Genomic DNA, 17607 nt, shown 5'->3' with positions numbered 1-17607 from the left:
TGTGTGTGTGTGTGTGTGTGTGTGTTCAAGTGTGGATGCGTGCTGGTGGAGACTTGAAGAGGGCATCATATCCCCCATTGGCACTGGAGCTACAGGTGGTTGTGTGTCATCTGACATGGGTGCTAGGAACTGATCCCTGGTCCCCTGCAGGAGCAGAAGGTGCCCTTAACCACTGAACCATCTGTCCCTCCAACTTCCAACACATTTTTTTGATGCAAGATTTTTCACTAGCCTGGAGCTCATGGATTAGACTTACCTGGTCAGGATCCATCTGTCTCAACTACCCAGTGGTTCGTCACAAGCATGTTACGCCATGCTTAGCTTTTTTGTTTTTTTAAAGGAAAGCATAGGTTCTAGGGATCAAACTCACATGCTAACACTTTGCTGAGCCTACCTCCCAGCCTGTTTTCTGTCTGTAAATGTCTGATAATATAAAATTGATTACCTGCTTCTAACATCTTCAATGTCATAGCTCTCCAGAAGCTGTTTGGTGACCTCTGACATCCGTTCTGGAAGGAATGGGAGAGCAGCAGAAACCAAATTGGAACATGACTTTCTTTCTCATGGTCTTTCCAGAGTGATTTCCTACAGCTGAATAACCAAACATCTGGCTACCGACCCACTAACTGCCCTCTCGGGTATCCAGCTAGCAAGCTGTTCAGACTACCCACTCGGCAGCCCATGCCCCGGTACCTCTCACTACCCACTCGGCAGCCCGTGCCCCGGCACCGCTCACTACCCACTCGACAGCCCGTGCCCCGGTGCCTCTCACTACCCACTCGGCAGCCCGTGCCCCGGTGCCTCTCACTACCCACTCGGCAGCCCGTGCCCCGGTACCTCTCATCTCCCGTTTCTGTGACTGCACGTGCTTTTCCACATCTATCTTCTGGGCCTGCAGCAGCTCTATCTCCTTCTCAAACTCTGAGATGGTCTAAATCAGAGCCATGAACAAACCAAGGGCAGAGAAAACGGCCGTTAAACTTTCCATCAGACAAGGGCACAAACTGGTCACAGAGCATACGGAGCCCAGCAGCCTCCAAGGAGTTTCCTAGCTGGAATCTTATCCAGCTCTCGCGGCCTCAAGAAGCTTGCCCTGAAGCAGCTCAACTGTTCAAAATGCTGCTGTTTCCAGATCTTCTTGGTTGGAGACATTAGCTTCCCCATTTTAAAGGAAGCAATCAATCACAAGTGTGCCGGGAGAAGGGTGGGTGGGGGGCAAGCTGAGGTGAACTAGGTCCTAAAACAGAGGACAGTAAGCCTGAAGAGGGGTGGGTGGGGCAAAGGTTCAGCCTTCCTAGGAAGCTTTTGTCTTCAGCTAGGCTGAAAGGAGGAGCAACTGTAGAGGCAGGGGAGGCTAGGCACCCTGGGAGGGCCACTTGGGGACAGTTTCCTATGAGCATCTCTGCTGGTCAAAAGGCTGCACCTGCTTCTGTTCACACTGCAAGCTCAGCTCAAGGAAGATCATGGGTTTGTGGGGCTTGTTTTGTAGCTAAGACTTCATTCTCAGGGATAGCAGAGGTGAAAAGCCCTCTTAGAACCCTCTGGTAGTCTGTGTATTGACAGACCCCAGTTCCTGACTCCACAGAGGAAAGAGATCAAACACCGAGTGCTAAACCTAGACACCTAATTGTCCTACCAGACCCTGAGATGAGTAGAAGCTGAGCCCTCATGGATTAGAAAATGAATCTACACGGAATTGAAGGTTAAATGACACGTTCAGGATCATGTGCCAAGTATATGGGAAGCTAAGACTGTCCAATCTGAAGCCCGATTCCCTTTGTGATTCTTTACCATAATTCAGGCAATGTTTACATTTACTTGCAATCTTCAGACTGCATGTAACACAGAGCTTGATAATGATGGTTAAGATCTTTGTAAGGCAGACCTCTCAATGCATCAGAAGAAGCGAGTGACATCTACTGGCATCTCACTCCAAGTGCAGGTTCACTGTTCCTCCAAAGTAAGATTAGCCTGGAGAGATGGCTCAGAGGTTAAGAGCACTGGCCACTCTTCCAAAGGACCTGAGTTTAATTCCCAGCATCCACATTGCAGCTCAAAACTGTCTATAACTCTGGTTCCATGGGATCTGACACCTCGGGCAAGAACACTGATGCACATAAAATAACGACTAATAAATCACTTAAAAAAAAAAGATTAGCCAGTTGGTATGACACCAGTAGACACAGAAACAACTTCCCAGAATGAACAAGTCAAAGGAATATGATCATGTGATCCAGTTTCCCCAAGTCACCCACATTTAAACAACAGGAGATCAGTTGGACAAGGAGAGCCAGTAGACCACTAGTTAACACAAAGTACTTATATGGAAAGACAGCTTTCCTGGGAAACCCAGAGGCAACACAGACAGTTCTGATGGGAGAAGCCCTCACAGAGCACACGCGGCTGTCCCACAGCCACACAGAACATCTGCAGAGCTCTCTAACATGTGTTTTCCATGTTTAGAGGTCGCTTGGCAGCTTTCTGACTTCACAATGAAATGCTTTGCACTTGAGAAGAGGATGCAGCTGGGCGCGGCACTGTGTTTATTCCCGGTAGAGCCAGTGGGCTCTTCCTGTACCATGTGCACACCAGACGTCTGCATTCTAAAGCAATACTCTGTCCTGGGTGACCAGATGGGCACTGCCATTAGCACTTGACAGGAGGATCCTGAGTTCAGGGCCAGCCAGGGTGACATACGGAGAACTTGTTTCAAAATAAACAAATCCTCTCAAGGCTATAGGGATGCATATGGTTAAGGTTTCCAGTAAGGAATCATAACATATGGTTTATTGTTGTTTTTAACTTTTATTTCTCAAGAGCTTTTTATTAAATGTCTATGAATGTTTATGCATTTTATGAAAGTATAGACAGTAATTCTTCTAATTTGATTTTTGCAAATTTTGTAAGTTTGTAAATTTCATTTTAAACTTTTATTATAGATTGACAAGGTATATATATATATATGGGTGACAAAGTAAGGTTGTGACTTATGAATGTAATGTAGGAAATTAAGATAATTAGCACATATCTCTCTCAAATATCTGCCATTTTTGCCATTGAGAGTATTGAAATTTATTGTCTTAACAATTTTAAAATGAGTAATACTATATTAATAATGGTATTTACCACTCCGGAATGGATTTCTTGAGACAGGACCTTACACAGTCTAGTCTGGCCTCTACCTCTCTATGTAGCTTAGGATAGCTTAGCTTTTTCCCGGTTCTCCACCTCCCCAGTGCTGGGATTACAGCAGCACCACACCTGAACTTACTGACTGGGCTGCTTCCTCAAGCCTGGACCATTACTTGTGTGAATTTTCTGATAAGTGGGAGATGACAACAATTTCACTTCAGTACAGGTATTTGTAAGTTTATAATGTGATAGATGACAAGTGTTCACCTGCATTTATAATTTAAGTTGGGAGTATTCTTTTAGTCAATTATAAAATGAGAGTGTTGGAAGTTGGCTTTTCAAGTATGAAATACAGTTTCAGACAGCCCAGAGGCTGGGACTTGGGGAACAGAGCAACTGGGTGCTGTGTGCCTTCAGTCTGCATGGCTGCTCTAGTTATCTGAAGTCTCGGGAACGCAGAGATGCTCTCAACGGGCTAGCAGCTCCTGGGGCCACACTCAAACTGCATCGGCCCTTCTCTCTTTCACCCTCTCAGTTGCTAGAGAAGAACCGGCCAGCACCCCACTGTCACTGTGACTCTGATTCTCACTACCCCCAAGGATGTTCCCAAGCATCCTAAGCAAGCAGAGGCTACAGGTGGCGCCTCCTGTATTATGAACACACCTTACTTAGCTAAAGGGCTGGACCATTGTCACCCCTGCCACCCAGGAATCCGAGATAACCTGACTACAAGCATACAGTACGGTCTACTCCTCAACTACACAGCACGGAACTTTCTGCCCGAATCTGTAAGAAGGTACCTCTCCCAACACACACACACACACACACACACACACACACACACACACACACACACACACACACACTGCCTCATCTGAACCCTCTTCAAAACCCTACCATGCTGTCGATGGTATTCATAAATATCTTACCAAAAAGGACATTCTCCTGGTGTCCCTCTTGAACCTCAACTCTGAGACCTTTCTGCTCCCTCTGCAGATCAAAGGCATCACCAGAGGGTCAAAGCCAGCTCACCCACCTTTGCCTGCCTGCTCAGGCGAGTCACCTCCCCCTTCAGGCTGTCAGAGGTGACCCGTCCCTCCTCCAGCTGATGATGGAGCTGTGTCCTCTCGTCCTTGAGGGCTTTAATTTCTTCTCTCAGAGACTCTATCTGCTTCTCATAGGCTTGTGTTTTCAGTTCAAAACTTTTTTCAAGGAGTCTAGACAGCAAAAGAAGAAAAGAAAAACTTAGGTTTGTTTTTATAGTCTTTGAATAAAATACACAATATGCTGAAGACAGAGAGGGGACACCTCCATGCCAAAGGAGGAGACAGGCTCACCAGGACCCCTGCAGCCATTGCAGTGGTCCATGGACCTGTTTTTAAGCAGACTCTTCTTGTTATCTTAGTCTGAAAGCAGTGCCTTAGACCTCCCATTGTGAGCAACTCTGAAGATCACAGAGCATGGGACAGAGAGACAGACTTCAAGTCACACGGGGCGCTGGGGTACTGCAATCTCAAAGCCACGCCCAGGTTCCGCACTGCCCCCTGGCTGGGGTGCACATCCCTCAGCATAGACCTGGCAGATTCTGTTAAGTTCTAGCCCTTTCAAGTTCCCGAGACCCTTCAGGGGTCTTATTTAGTCCTCAATAAATCTAGCTGAGCGTCCCAAGTCCCCAAAACTAAATGAGAAATGCTAAAACCAGATCCACACCACCGGTGTGCTATTGAAAGGTTTCCATCTTTGAATATTTAGGATTTGGGACTGTGGGAGGAGGGGCGCTCTCTTAGCCAAGTCTGAGTCAGTGGAAAACTTCTGGCCCCAAGCTTCTCAGTAAGGAACATAAGCAGAAGAGGTCTTACCTTCTGAGGAATTTGAAAATGATTCAATTACTTATTTTGTGTGAGTGTATAGGCAGGTGTTTGCGTGTCTGTGATTTTATGTACATGTGTGTACCCCGATGTTTACACCTCTGCACATGGGGGCCAGAAGAAGAACCACACCCCTCAGGGTTGGAGACGCAGGTGTCTTGGGATACCCAGCCATATGATGCTGAGCTTCAAGTCAACTATTCAGCTGTCCGTGCAGCCCTCTGGTTTTAAGAGTTTTACAATGTTCAGCCTGGGAATCCAGCATGGGACTGATCAAGACCCCCTGAATCTGGGTGTCAGTGAGGAGGCCTAGGTAATCTATTGAGCCTTGGACAGCAGATCAGTACCCATCCCAAGTATACACACGGTCTCTGGACTCCCATAGAACAATGTGAGGTGCACTCTCACCCTGAACTCTTGGGGAAGGGTCTAGGCCCTGCCCTATATGAAATGACAGACTATGGACACCCCCATGGAGGGCCTCACCCTCCCTGGGGGAATGAGGGGATAACGGGGGGGGATGGGGGAGGGCACAGGAGGAGGGGAGGGAAAGGGAGAGGGACCTCGTACTGACTTGTGAAGCAACCTTGTTTCTTATCTAAATTTAAAATGGAAAATAAAAAAAATATTAATATAAAAAAAATAAAAATAAAAATGAAAAAAAAAAAAAGAATTCATTCATTGAAAACAATACTCAATTGTTGTTTTAAAATTTCTCTTAATCTTAGTGCTTGTTTTATAAGACTACAAATTACTCAACAAAATTCACTGAAGAAATATTAAAATTTTAGTATTATGGAAATTGATAGGCCTTGGCAGATTGTATTCATGTTTAAATGCCAATGTTTTACTTAAAGTTCTGAATTTTTAACTTTCTTTATTTTGTGGTCACAGATTCAAAAAAAATCATACTATATATCTTTGATATAAGTTATGTAAAATAGGAATAGTATATCATTTTTTGTTTGTTTTTGCCCTCGTTATAGGAAAACTAACACTTTAGAGTAATTGTGATTTAAAAAAATAGAAGGATGTCAGAGTACAAATCAGTGTCAAAATATGCCATACCTTCATGATATTGAGACGTTTCTTTAGGGGAGCATTCACGTTGGTGTCTTCCTTGAAACTATTTTTACCTCAGCCAACAGTGTATGATATAAGATAAACTACATTGTAAATTTACATAGAATTCTATGTGTTACATACCAAAGTAATCTTTAAAATTTTCATTTTTGAATGAATAATAATTCAGTGGAGATGAGATTTTGCTCTATTACTCAAACATAATGGGAACACAGAAATAAGCTGAACACATTTGGGTGAAACATGATTGATATCTTCTTGATAAAAACCTACTGATAATTCTCTCTGAATGCTATACTTCTTCACCTGTGGTATTTATTCCACTCCATATTTCAAAAAGCAGTAGCATATTACAACTTCAGTGATGGAACATTAATTTTACATTTGTTCATGAAATATATATCCAGCAACTATCACTTGCATAATTCACTCTGTACATTTGCTTTCTCTATATGAACGGTGTTATTCAAAATAAGACTGTACAAATAGCAAAATTAAGGAACAGAATAAATTAGATTCGGCCCAACTCTAAGGAGTTTTATTCATTATATAGAAGATACTTTTAAAAATGATAGTCTCAAGAGACTTTGCTTAGATTATTCTTCAAAGAAAAATGTCACTCAGTTAGTTGCTGAAGCATGCTCGGTTTGCCCCATTGTTTCTGGGTTTAAGGATCCCCTGACGCTGCAATCCCTTTTGTATTATTACTTTCTTTTCCAAAATTATTTAACTTAAAAATATGATCCTCAAAGTAGCCCTTGAACTTTATGTCTCCAGAAATTTAAAAAGGAAGTAACTTTAAATGTAAAACATTTCCAGATTTCTGCTAAGTGTTTATTGTTTGAAGTAAGTAGAGCAGAATGAAGAACAGTTGCCTTGAGCCAACATATAAATCAGAGTTCTCACCAGGGAATACACTAACTTCACTACTTCAGATTATGTGAAAAAGGGTATATGAAAGTATTTGAATTAAAATTTTCTTTGACAACTATATATATATATATATGTATGCTGTGTTTAATGAAGAAAAATAAATGTGATAGATATGAAAGAAAATTGCAAAAAAAAAAAAAAAAAAAAAGAGTTTTACAATGTATTTCAGCAAAGCCAGGTATCCCTAAGTGTATGAGACTCTATTCCTTGTGAAAGGGTAGCTGAATTTAGCAGGTGATGATGATCTAAGAAAACAACAAAAAGGAGTCATGTGACCTAGATCAACTTTATCTAGCACACAGGAACAGTCAGGACTGAGGCAGCCCCAGGAGCTCTGTGAGATTCCCAAAGCCCTCACACTGCTAGGATGCCAACCCAGAGCCTCACAGCAGAGCCTCACACCAGAGTCTCACACCAGAGTCTCATACCCAAAGCTTCACAGCAGAGTCTCACAGCAGAGTCTCACAGCAGAGTCTCACAGCAGAGTCTCACAGCAGAGTCTCACAGCAGAGTCTCACAGCAGAGTCTCACAGCAGAGCCTTACGCTGCTGGAATGTGACCCAGAACTGATTGATTTGCTGTAATAGCACCCAGAAAAAGACTCTGAAGAAGAGCCATGCTCCACAAAGATTTTTGAAGATATTAATAAACCTTTAAACTTTGTAAACACCCCTCCCCCCCAAAAAAACCCCAAACCCACTACAGTATTCTCAAGAGGCCAGAAAACAAACAAGAAAACCCTGGCATCTGAGGAACAACAAGCCTCAGACCCGCAGCCTGAACCGCTGGGTCTGCTAAGCGTTTGTGCCTCTGAGGACTGTGGCAGGGGCCAAGCCCACACAGGCCTGGGGACAAATGGGCTAAGACGGACATGGGTTGCTCACTTCACAGGCCTGCAAAGCCTCTCCCAGGCAGGACAGCAGGGAGCTCAGGGTGACCTGTGTAGCTGGCTCCTCGACCTTTGGAAGTCTCCTTCCCACCTCCTTACCTAGGCCACGGCTTTTCTCCTAACTTTCCGGGGAAGGGGAACCTCATCCTCCCAGGCTTCCCTGAGAGTTTGTCTCCCAAGGAACATGTCAAGAATATTCCACCCCCCCACTCCATCTATAAACCACTGACTCCTTCTGAGAAGGGGAGCCTAGACTTGAATCTCTGGGATTTAGTAGATGGTTTATAATTGAGCTAGGAAAGGGGCTGGTCCAACCCGAGGTCACGGGGATCAGTGAGGGTCCATCAGCAGGAAGAGTGTGAACAACTCCGGAGCATGGGCATCGCTTGAGGCTGTACGCTGGAAAGCTGGGCCCTCAAGACTAAAATTCCCACTTCTTAAAAATACCCACACCCTGCCTGCCTGCATCTGGATTATGCTAGCTGCAAGCTAAGAAGCAAAACAGAAAATAGCAGAGAGTGGATGGGGATGTAGCCCCATTGATGGAGGGCTTGCCTGGCAGGCATGAGGCCCTGGGTTCCATTCCCAGCAGTGCATAAACCAGTAGTGGTGGGGCACAGCTGTAATCCCAGCACCAGGGAAGGGGAGGCAGGAGGACCAGAGGTTCAAGGACACCCTTGGCTAATGGAGGAGGTTCAAGGCCAGCTAGTGATACTTGAGACCTTGTCAGAAAGGAAGGAAGGAAAGAAGGAAGGGAGGGAAAGAACAGGAGACAGAAGGGAAAGGGAGGGGCAGCTGAGTGGGGGAGGTGGCGGCTTTGAGGCAAGGGTATCTTACAGTCTTTGCTGCTCCTCTTTTTGCACGTCATCGAAGAGCTGCCTGGTGAGCTTGTCCATTTTTTCTGTGGACAAAGAACAGTCTTTGAAACAAACCTGCCAAGACAATGTCTTAAGTGTCTCACGCTTCAGACTCACCGTGGAGGGGTCGTTCAGCTGAGACTGAAGGTGAGGGCGCATGCCCTTAGTAAACTAGAAGGAGGCTTCAAAGTAACAGTTCCATTTTGGTACCAAATAGGCAATTTCCATCTTCACTTCTTGCAGCAACCTTCACATAGTTAGAAAATGCCTCAAAACAACTGCTCAGCGGGAGTGTAATAGAAACGATGTGTGTGTGTGTGTGTGTGTGTGTGTGTGTGTGTGTGTTTGTGTTGGGGGCGGGGTGGGGGTGAGCCTCTCCCTGCTCAGGCTCCAGCTTACTCTTTGACCTCTCTGCTCCTCAGTGACTCAGTGGGCTCCAAGGTCAGGATGAGCCTTCTTGCTGGAACCCCATCAGTCCTGTTCTAACTTAGAGGCACTGACAGACTTCCTCTTCATCTTGGGCTGCTCCTCCACTCTGCCCTGCACCCCAGGTCTGGTACTCTTTAGTCCACATGCTGGGCAGAATGTGTGCAAGGTCCTCAGGCCACTCACAAGTCTCTTACACACTCACATACACTCATGCATTTACTAACACTCTTATACACTCATATATTCATGAATATTCTTAAATACACACACTCACCAGGCGTTGCTGGCACACACCTTTAATCCCAGCACTTGGGAGGCAGAGGCAGGCAGATCTCTGTGAGTTCAAGGCCAGCCTGGTCTACAGAGTGAGTTCCAGGACAGCCTCCAAAACAATACAGAGAAACCCTGTCTCGAACCCCCCAAAATATACACATTCATACACCCCAAACTATACACTCATACTTGTATACACTCACACTTTTACCATAGTTGTGTCCCCACACTATACACTTACACATGTTCATACTTTCACGTACACACTTCTCACACTCATACACAGCTGTGTACTCAAACACATACATACCCCACACACTTACATTCATGAGCATCAATAAACTCTTGCAGCCCGGGCGGTGGTGGTGCACACCTTTAATCCCAGCACTCGGGAGGCAGAGGCAGGCGGATCTCTGTGAGTTCGAGGCTGGGCTGGACCGATAGCCTCCAAAACAATACAGAGAAACCCTGTCTAGTAAAAACCAAAGAAAAAACCTCTTGCACAATACTCTCACAAACATGTGCATACACTATCACACTTAAACTCTTCTGCACACCAATATACTCACACCTATTCATACTCTTACACACTCACACTCATACACAAATTCTCATACACTCACACACTCTTACATGCACACTCTCACATACATTCATACACACTCAGACTTGATGGGGGAGGTCTTTCTGTATGCTGTGAATATATGTTGCTCTTATTGGTTGACAAATAAAGCTGTTTTGGCCAATGGACTGGCAGGATGTAGCCAGGCAGGAAGTACAGGTGGGGCTACCAGAGTAGGAGAATTCTGGGAAGAGGAATGGAGAGAATGGGTTACCAGAAGATACCACATAGCTACCAGGAAGGTAGGACATTCTCCGGTAAGCCAAGACCGTGTAGAAATACATAGATTAACAGAAATGGGTTAATAATTAAGAGAGAGCTAGCTAATTAGAAGCCTAAGCCACTGGCCAAACAGTTTATAATTAATACAAGCTTCTGTGTTTTTATTTGGGACTAAATGGCTGTGGGACCGGGAGGGACAGAAACTTGGGTCCACACAGACTCTCACCACTCCCACACATAAAAACAACACAGTACACACATGTACACATACAATACACCACACACTCACATTCTCATCCCTGGGTAAAACCTCAGGGCTGCTGTCTATGAGGTGCAGACAGGGTGAGGCGAGCATCTTTTGAATACACTTATCCCCTTGATGTGCCCAGCACACAGCGGAGGGCCGGTCACACCCACACTGCTGAGTGACGCCCAGGGCTGGCTACCTTTCAGCTCCTGAGTCTTCTCTTGCAGCGTCTGCTCTGCCTGCTCTTTCTGCAACGCCAGCTCTGCATTGTGCTTCTGCAGCTTTGACAGTCTCTAGAGAAAGAAAGGAACATGAAAGGAGACCTCGGTGAAGTCCCTGCCGCTGGCCCCTGTGACAAGCCGTGGGCTCTTCAATCACATATGCTTGCTCAGCCTATGGCCAGAGTTGACAGCCCGCCCCAGCCACAGAATCCTGGGCTCAAGGGAACTTCAAAGCAGACACAGTCCCACCTACCTCTCTAGCCATGACTGACAACTGAGCCCAAGTCCAAGGACTGTCTCTGACCTCTCCTGAGCTCTGGATACCCAGGGCAGTTTATTAATTAACTATGGTAATAACTTCTTAGTTCACAAGACACACCGGGTTCACACTTTCAGACTGCAGAGGGGAGGGGAGCAGGGCAGAATCTGTGATGACAGAGGGCCTGCAGGGCTGAAGTGGGGACACCCTGATGCTGATGGCCATGGCTGGCAGAGGCAGCAAGGGCAGCAGCAGCAGCAGCAATGTGGGCACCCTGAGCAGTAGCTCACAGGGAGGGCAAAGGGAAGCCCTCTGGGTGCTCATGGCTACCAATGTGAGAGCTTCAAGCCTTTGGAAGGCACAGGAGAACGGACAATAATAAAAGAGTCAGTTAGAATATTCTAGAATGCACTTGCCCACGCCTGTGAGGGGCCCACGGTAGGCACTGGCTAAATTATTTCCCGTGAAAACTTCTCCCTTAAGTCTTTTTCTAGCCCACTTTGGTCATTTCTGTTTTAAATAGGAGAAAGCTAAAGTTCAGAGAGTCAGTGACCTGGCCAAGCAGCACACTAGCCAGCAGCAACGTCAGGATATGAATCTAGGATGTTGGGATTTCTCACTGGACCACAGAGATAAAATCTGCCCCAGGTTCTGCAGCACACGTCAGGGACAGGAGGCCTCCAGGGCCCATGCAGGTGACAAGTGACAGAGGGAAGAAGGAAGCAACCAGCAGCGTAGCTTGGACTTTGTGTCCGCTTGTAAAGGTGGACAGGGAGAGCATCTGATCCCTTCCCTCAGCATGCGATTCTCCCCAGAGTCCAGGCTTCTGGGCTCCCTTTGTCAGGGCTGTGAAGTCCTGTTTTATTGCAGCAAGAGCAACATTTGCCTCCCCTGCAGAGACAGGAGCGTGGGCTCCCCCATGCGGCACACTTCTGACCTCCTCCACTGTGTCCCTGTATCTCCTGCCCTTCTCTTCATAGCTGTGTCGGTGGCTGGCTGCTCTTTCCAGCTCCGCTTCCAGCTTCTGAATCTTTTCCAGGTCGCCAGCCCGCAGAGCGGCCAGGCTGGTCAGCTTCTCCACCAGTCCGTGGTTCTCTCTGCCCTGGAGAAAGACTCTGAGGTCAAAGGTCTGTTCATAGCGGAAGCAGCCACCGCATTCATGCCTTGCACGGCAATGTGGCATAAGCAGCCACCGCGTTCCTGCCTCGTGTGACAACGTAGCATGTGTATACCACAGTCACAAGTGACATTTGTTATCTACAACACCCCAGGTGACATTTATTAGCGTCTTCCCACAGAACGAGTGAGGTAGATTCTTTCTGAGCTGGTGACTCATGCCATGGGTGGCCCATCTGCTCCAGGGACACTGTAACCACTTTAATACTAGAGGCTAGATTGTGTTTACCTCAAAAGTCATATGCTGTATCTTCCTCCGTGGACCCGGGATAGGACTATTGGGGAAAAAGGACTTCTAAAGAGGGGACTTGGGTGTCTCTGGAGGCCACGAGGTGGGCCCCAGGCAACATAGCTGGTGCACTCAGTGGGTCAGGGTAGACTCACAGAAGGCAGGTAAGGGCAGGCTGTAGTGGGCTGGGGAGGTGATTCCAAGATTAAAATGCTTGCCTCCCAAGCCAAAGTGCTAGAGTTTGGGTTCCCAGAATTAACAAAAATGTCAGGTGGTCATAGTGACCTAACCTTGGAAGGTAGAAACAGTGGATTCCCAAATAAAATCAGCTAGTATGTCAAGCAAGCTTGCTTCTAATTTAAATTTTAAAAAAAGATAAAAAAAAGAAAATCAGCTAGTAAGTGCCACTAGCCATATGAGTGAGTTCTGGGTTTGACTGAATGTCCTTTCTTCAAAAAGGATAAGGTAGAGAGTAATCAAACATCCACACACACATGTACATTTACACACATGAACATGCATAAACACACACACACACACACACACACACACACACACACACACACACACACACACGATGCCTACCTGGTCCTCCAACTTCTTCTGCAAACGCTGGACCCTGTAAGTCAGCTGGATGTTGAGCACAAACCTTCGGATGCTCTGGAACCTGCGCCGGGCCAGCCATGCCCTCGCGTACTTCTGAAGGATCACAGCCTTGTGCTCCTGCAGCAACTGGAGAAGGAGCTTTGTGAAACATCAGCCAGACCCCGCCCCCCTCTCTCTCCAGGTCCTTCATGACCAGGAAGGCCAGCCCAGGACATTCCCGCAGTGCGGGGCAAGAATCTGCCATCACTGATCCACTGAACCCTTCATCCCAGATGGCTGAAGCAACCCCTTGGGCAGGCCCTCAGGGCAATGGAACCCCTGCACTGAGCAGGGAACAGAGGTCTGTGTCCACTCCATACCTTGTGGTACTGCCTCCTGGCCAGGAAGCCCCTTGTGTGGGCCTGGATGGTGATGGTGGCCACTCGGATCAACTGGTACAGGTTGCGGACCAGGTACCCTCGGCAATGTTTCTGGAGGATGATGGCTGCCCAGGCCTCCTTCAAAGCAGTGGCGGTGATGGCCTTCCTTGGGTAAAGAGAGGCAGTGGGAGCCAGTGGTCAGAGCCTCAGCCTTCACCATGAATCACGAGTGTGGGCAGCACCTTTCAGTGAGGGGGCTTCTCAGGGTCTTACATCTCTACCGCTAAGTGGTCCATCCTGCTGCAACTTCAGGCCCACCTGCTGTGCTATATGGTTTATGATTTATTAAAGCCACTGGAGATCAAAATAGCAAAGCAGTCATACTAGTTAGCCGTAGAAGTCAGGCAGTGGTGGTACACACCTTTAATCCCAGAACTCAGGATTAAGGGTAGGCAATCTTTGTTAGTTCAAGGCCACACTGACTAGAAGAAATTGATCCAGTCCTAAAAGAAACAGCTCACACAAAAGTGATCTCAATGCTTGGGATAACATGCCTTTAATCCCAGCACTAGGAAGGTGGAGACAGGAGGATATGGCTGGGTGGAGAAAGGAATATAGGGGGGAGGAGACAGGAATTAAGAGCTTTTGCCTCTGAGGATTGTGGAGACAGACTTGCTCTTTTAGCTGGGTAGAAGTAAGATCTACTGGCTTGGCTGCTTTGCTTCTCTGATACTCAGCTTGAACCCCAATGTCAGTCTCTGGGTCTTTATTTTTCTTGTTACCCTGACCTCAGTGTGGGTCACTCTGGCATGGAGGGGCCACGTGGGATCTCCCACTCGTGTCTGCTCCAGCCAGTTAACCCATAGGTGCACACGTACATGGATGCACAGCCCACGTCCAAACTATGAGGATGTCAGTGCCCTGGAACCCCACTTGCTCATGCGTCCATTCATGGAGAGATGGGTTTGGAGCTCAGATCTGGAGTTGGCAGACTACAACCTGAGGGTAAAATCTGCTAAGAACACCAAGCCTCGGTGGACACACCTGTGACCGCTCTACACACACTGCCGACAGCAGTGTTGTAGCCGGAGCTGGCCTTCAGGGCGTCCCTGAAGAGTTCATATGCTGGACACCTGGCCCTGGTTGTGATGTAAGGGGTGGACTGGTGGAAGGTAGGTCACTGGAAACATGGCCTCTGAGTGGCTCAATATGAGTCAGAGCTAAGAGGGATAGGTTTTTATCCTTTTTACTTTTCATTTTAGAATTTTATTTTTGTGTGTATGTGTGAGTGTGTGACACACATGCACATGAATGTACCCGTGTACACATGGAAGCCATAGGAGAATGTCACATTCCTGCTCTCACTCTCTGCCATATTCCTATGAGACAAGGCATCTCGTTGAACTTGGAGTTGGACTGGTGGTCAACCAGCCCTGGCAATCCTGTCTTCATGGTTACAGGCATGTGTGGACAAGTTCAGCTGTTTCCACATGGTGCTTGGATACAAACTTAGTTGCTATACTGGCCCTTAGTTATTTATTGAGAGACAGGGTGTTGTTATGAAATCTTGACTGGCCTAGTACTCATAATGCAGCCTAGCCTGGCCTCAAACCCACAGCGTGCCCCTGACTCAGTCTCCTGAGTGCTGGGATTGCAGGACATACCACCATACACTTAATGAGAGTGGCTTTATATAGAGGTAGCCCCATGGACTTGGCCCCTTTCCCACGTGGCTGTTTCTGGCTATTTTCGCTGTCACAGCAATAGAGGCCATTATCAGAGGCCAAACACAACTCATACTGCAAAACTGTAAGCTGAACAACCCTTTTCTTCATAAAGTGTCAAGCCTCAGGCCCTTTCTTGCAGCAACAGAAAATAGGTTAATGCTTTCAGGTTACCACAGTAGAAGCTGTCTCAGAGTTCACGAACCGTTAAAGCCTTGGATAGTTATTACCTGGCTCTGTATAGGAAAGTTAGGTAAGATGGGCATAAAGGTCTGGAGGTGAACAGAGAGGCTCTTCCCTTCAGAGCATATATGCCCATGGAGGAAGTGGATTTGTGAATGGCCGAGAAGCGTAAGTAAAACAATTATTTCTCATATTAGATCACATGAAAAGGAACAGTCATCCTGTCTGGGCAGAGATGGCACACAGAACAGGCCCTTCTCATATCCAGGCTCACGGTCACTGGTGAGGACCTCTCACCCACACCTGTGTCCAAGGAACAAGAGGAAGACTGCTGTCCTCATTCCGGGTACTTCAGCAGCCCGATGACCTAGCTGCTCTCCGTGGGTCCAGCATACCCCACTGTTGACCTGGGAAGTAATTGGTATGACCCAGTGTCTTCCTCATCCACTTACCTCACTGTTTTCTGACCCCGGAAGTACTGCTGGATTGTCAGGGCAGCTTGTCTCTCTCGGAGGAACTTCTTCCTCTGCAGCCAGCCCCGCACATGCTTTTGAATCATAATACAATCCTGCCTCAGTTTATCCAAGCGGAGTTTCTCTAAATAAGCCACTTGTCCTGCTCTGAAGAAAATTTTGGTTCTACCAAACTGGTATTGGTTAGAATCCTGGAAGAGAAGAAAGATGTAAATTAAAAATAAAGCCTTTTAGATTTGACATTGAGAGGGTCAAAAGATTTTCAAGCTATTGGTATTACTTTGACACAAGTCAGAAAACCCGGAATCACAATCTGGAAACTTCTACTTCAAGGTGCATATTATTTTCTGTCTTGGTTTTGGGTACACGTCCTATCCCATTCCCTGGCCATCATGACTTGCCATCTTATTGTCCCTATCCTGTTTCCTGGCTGTCATAGCTTGCCATCTCTTGTCCACTCCAGCTCATCGTCTCAGCAATAACCACAATCCATTCTGAGCAACATGACCACGCCTCTTGATCAGCACCTCGTCTGACCATGTCCTGTGGCCCAGGTCCATGGAGGATGGTATTGGATCATGGGAGAATGAGGCAGGGGGTGGCGGTGGAGTCCAGGGTTTAGATCCCTAAGGGAGATGCCTGCCGTTAAGGGATCTTGCCGCAGTGACAAGGCTGCAGCTGCCTCACTAGCACGTGAAGGGACAGGTTTGAGAGGCACGCTGCTGGAAAGACCCCATGATCCCAGCTGGCGAGACCAACCTGGATGAGCCTGTGCAAAGCCACCTGGCACACCTCCTTCTTATCACTGAGGGACATCTCCTGCTGGGTCAGGAGGATGCCATAGCGACTGTAGAACTCCAGGTATGTCCACCTGCAAAATCAGAGAGGAGGTTCTTCATGCAGCGGACTGTGTAGCCCCACCCACGGGGGAGGTGGTAGAGTCTGCTCTGGTGACCCTCCCCTGTGTCAACGCCAAAAGCACCCAGCATGTGCACCTTCTGCATGAGCTGATTCAACCAGCCCTCTGTCCCTCTTTAGCTCCTGCTGTGACACGGCGGCTGGGGCCATCACTGTCACCTGAGACGGGAGCCTGGGGATCTTCTGAGACACCCATAGCACCTTTGTAACAGATCAGACATTACATGTTTCCCAAAGGCTCAGATGTGGAAGGCTAGGTCCTTAACATAGTGTTCAGAGGCGAGGCTCCTGAAAGCGATTGGATCCTGATAATTCTGACCTAATTAATGGATTAATCCATGGATGAAGTCTATTGGAGGGAGTGGAAACCAGAAAGGACATGGGGCTGAGTTGGAGGAAGTAGCTCACTGTGGGCACAGCTTTGTCCCTGACACCCCCCCCCCACCCCGTCCCTCTCTCTGCCTCCTGCCTACAGTGGGGTGAGCCACTGTGGTCCACATGTGCCTCTCTGCATGATGCTGTGCCCGGAAACAAAGCCAAATGGCCATGGACCAAAACCATGAGCCAAAGCAACCCTGCCTCCCTTGTCTCCTCAGGTACTTTGTCACAGTGATGAAAGATGGGTATTTCTACCCTGACCTTCCTCCAGGATAAGGCACCTTACAAAATGCAAAGCATGTAAAAAAAAATTGCCACTATACCCTCTGGTCTCAGCAAGCACTTGAATGAAGGCAATTGTTAGGTCCAAAGTGAACCCCCCAAATGGTGGTGCCGCTGACAGTGTCTTAGGATGTCATTTAGATGACAGCCTAGGCCAGCTCAGGCTGGACTCTGACTGGGTAAACAGAAGGACTGCTATTGAGTAAACAAAAATGTAAACAGTCTTCCTCAGAAATCCTGTGAA

General features: G+C 47.2%; 1 protein-coding gene across 2 annotated transcripts in view; it reads right to left on the bottom strand.

The window, feature by feature from the left end:
- Myo5c (myosin VC) overlaps positions 1-17607 on the bottom strand; it is a 74402-nt gene that overhangs the window by 20100 nt on the left and 36695 nt on the right. For both annotated transcript variants that reach the window (XR_002383532.2, XM_005073729.4), the window contains exons 18-27: positions 16545-16656; positions 15765-15976; positions 13406-13571; positions 13026-13172; positions 11973-12137; positions 10755-10848; positions 8743-8806; positions 4169-4349; positions 838-931; positions 446-509 (exon numbers count right to left, since the gene is read on the bottom strand). Coding sequence is in view for 1 of the 2 variants with exons in the window: in XM_005073729.4 (XP_005073786.1) it covers positions 446-509; positions 838-931; positions 4169-4349; positions 8743-8806; positions 10755-10848; positions 11973-12137; positions 13026-13172; positions 13406-13571; positions 15765-15976; positions 16545-16656 (1299 nt within the window). In the remaining variant the exon portion in view is untranslated. The remainder of the gene's footprint in view (positions 1-445; positions 510-837; positions 932-4168; positions 4350-8742; positions 8807-10754; positions 10849-11972; positions 12138-13025; positions 13173-13405; positions 13572-15764; positions 15977-16544; positions 16657-17607) is intronic.

This window comes from Mesocricetus auratus, unplaced genomic scaffold, assembly GCF_017639785.1.
Source record: "Mesocricetus auratus isolate SY011 unplaced genomic scaffold, BCM_Maur_2.0 Super-Scaffold_100691, whole genome shotgun sequence".
Taxonomy (NCBI): domain Eukaryota; kingdom Metazoa; phylum Chordata; class Mammalia; order Rodentia; family Cricetidae; genus Mesocricetus; species Mesocricetus auratus.
This window is presented reverse-complemented; position numbering and strand designations above follow the sequence as displayed.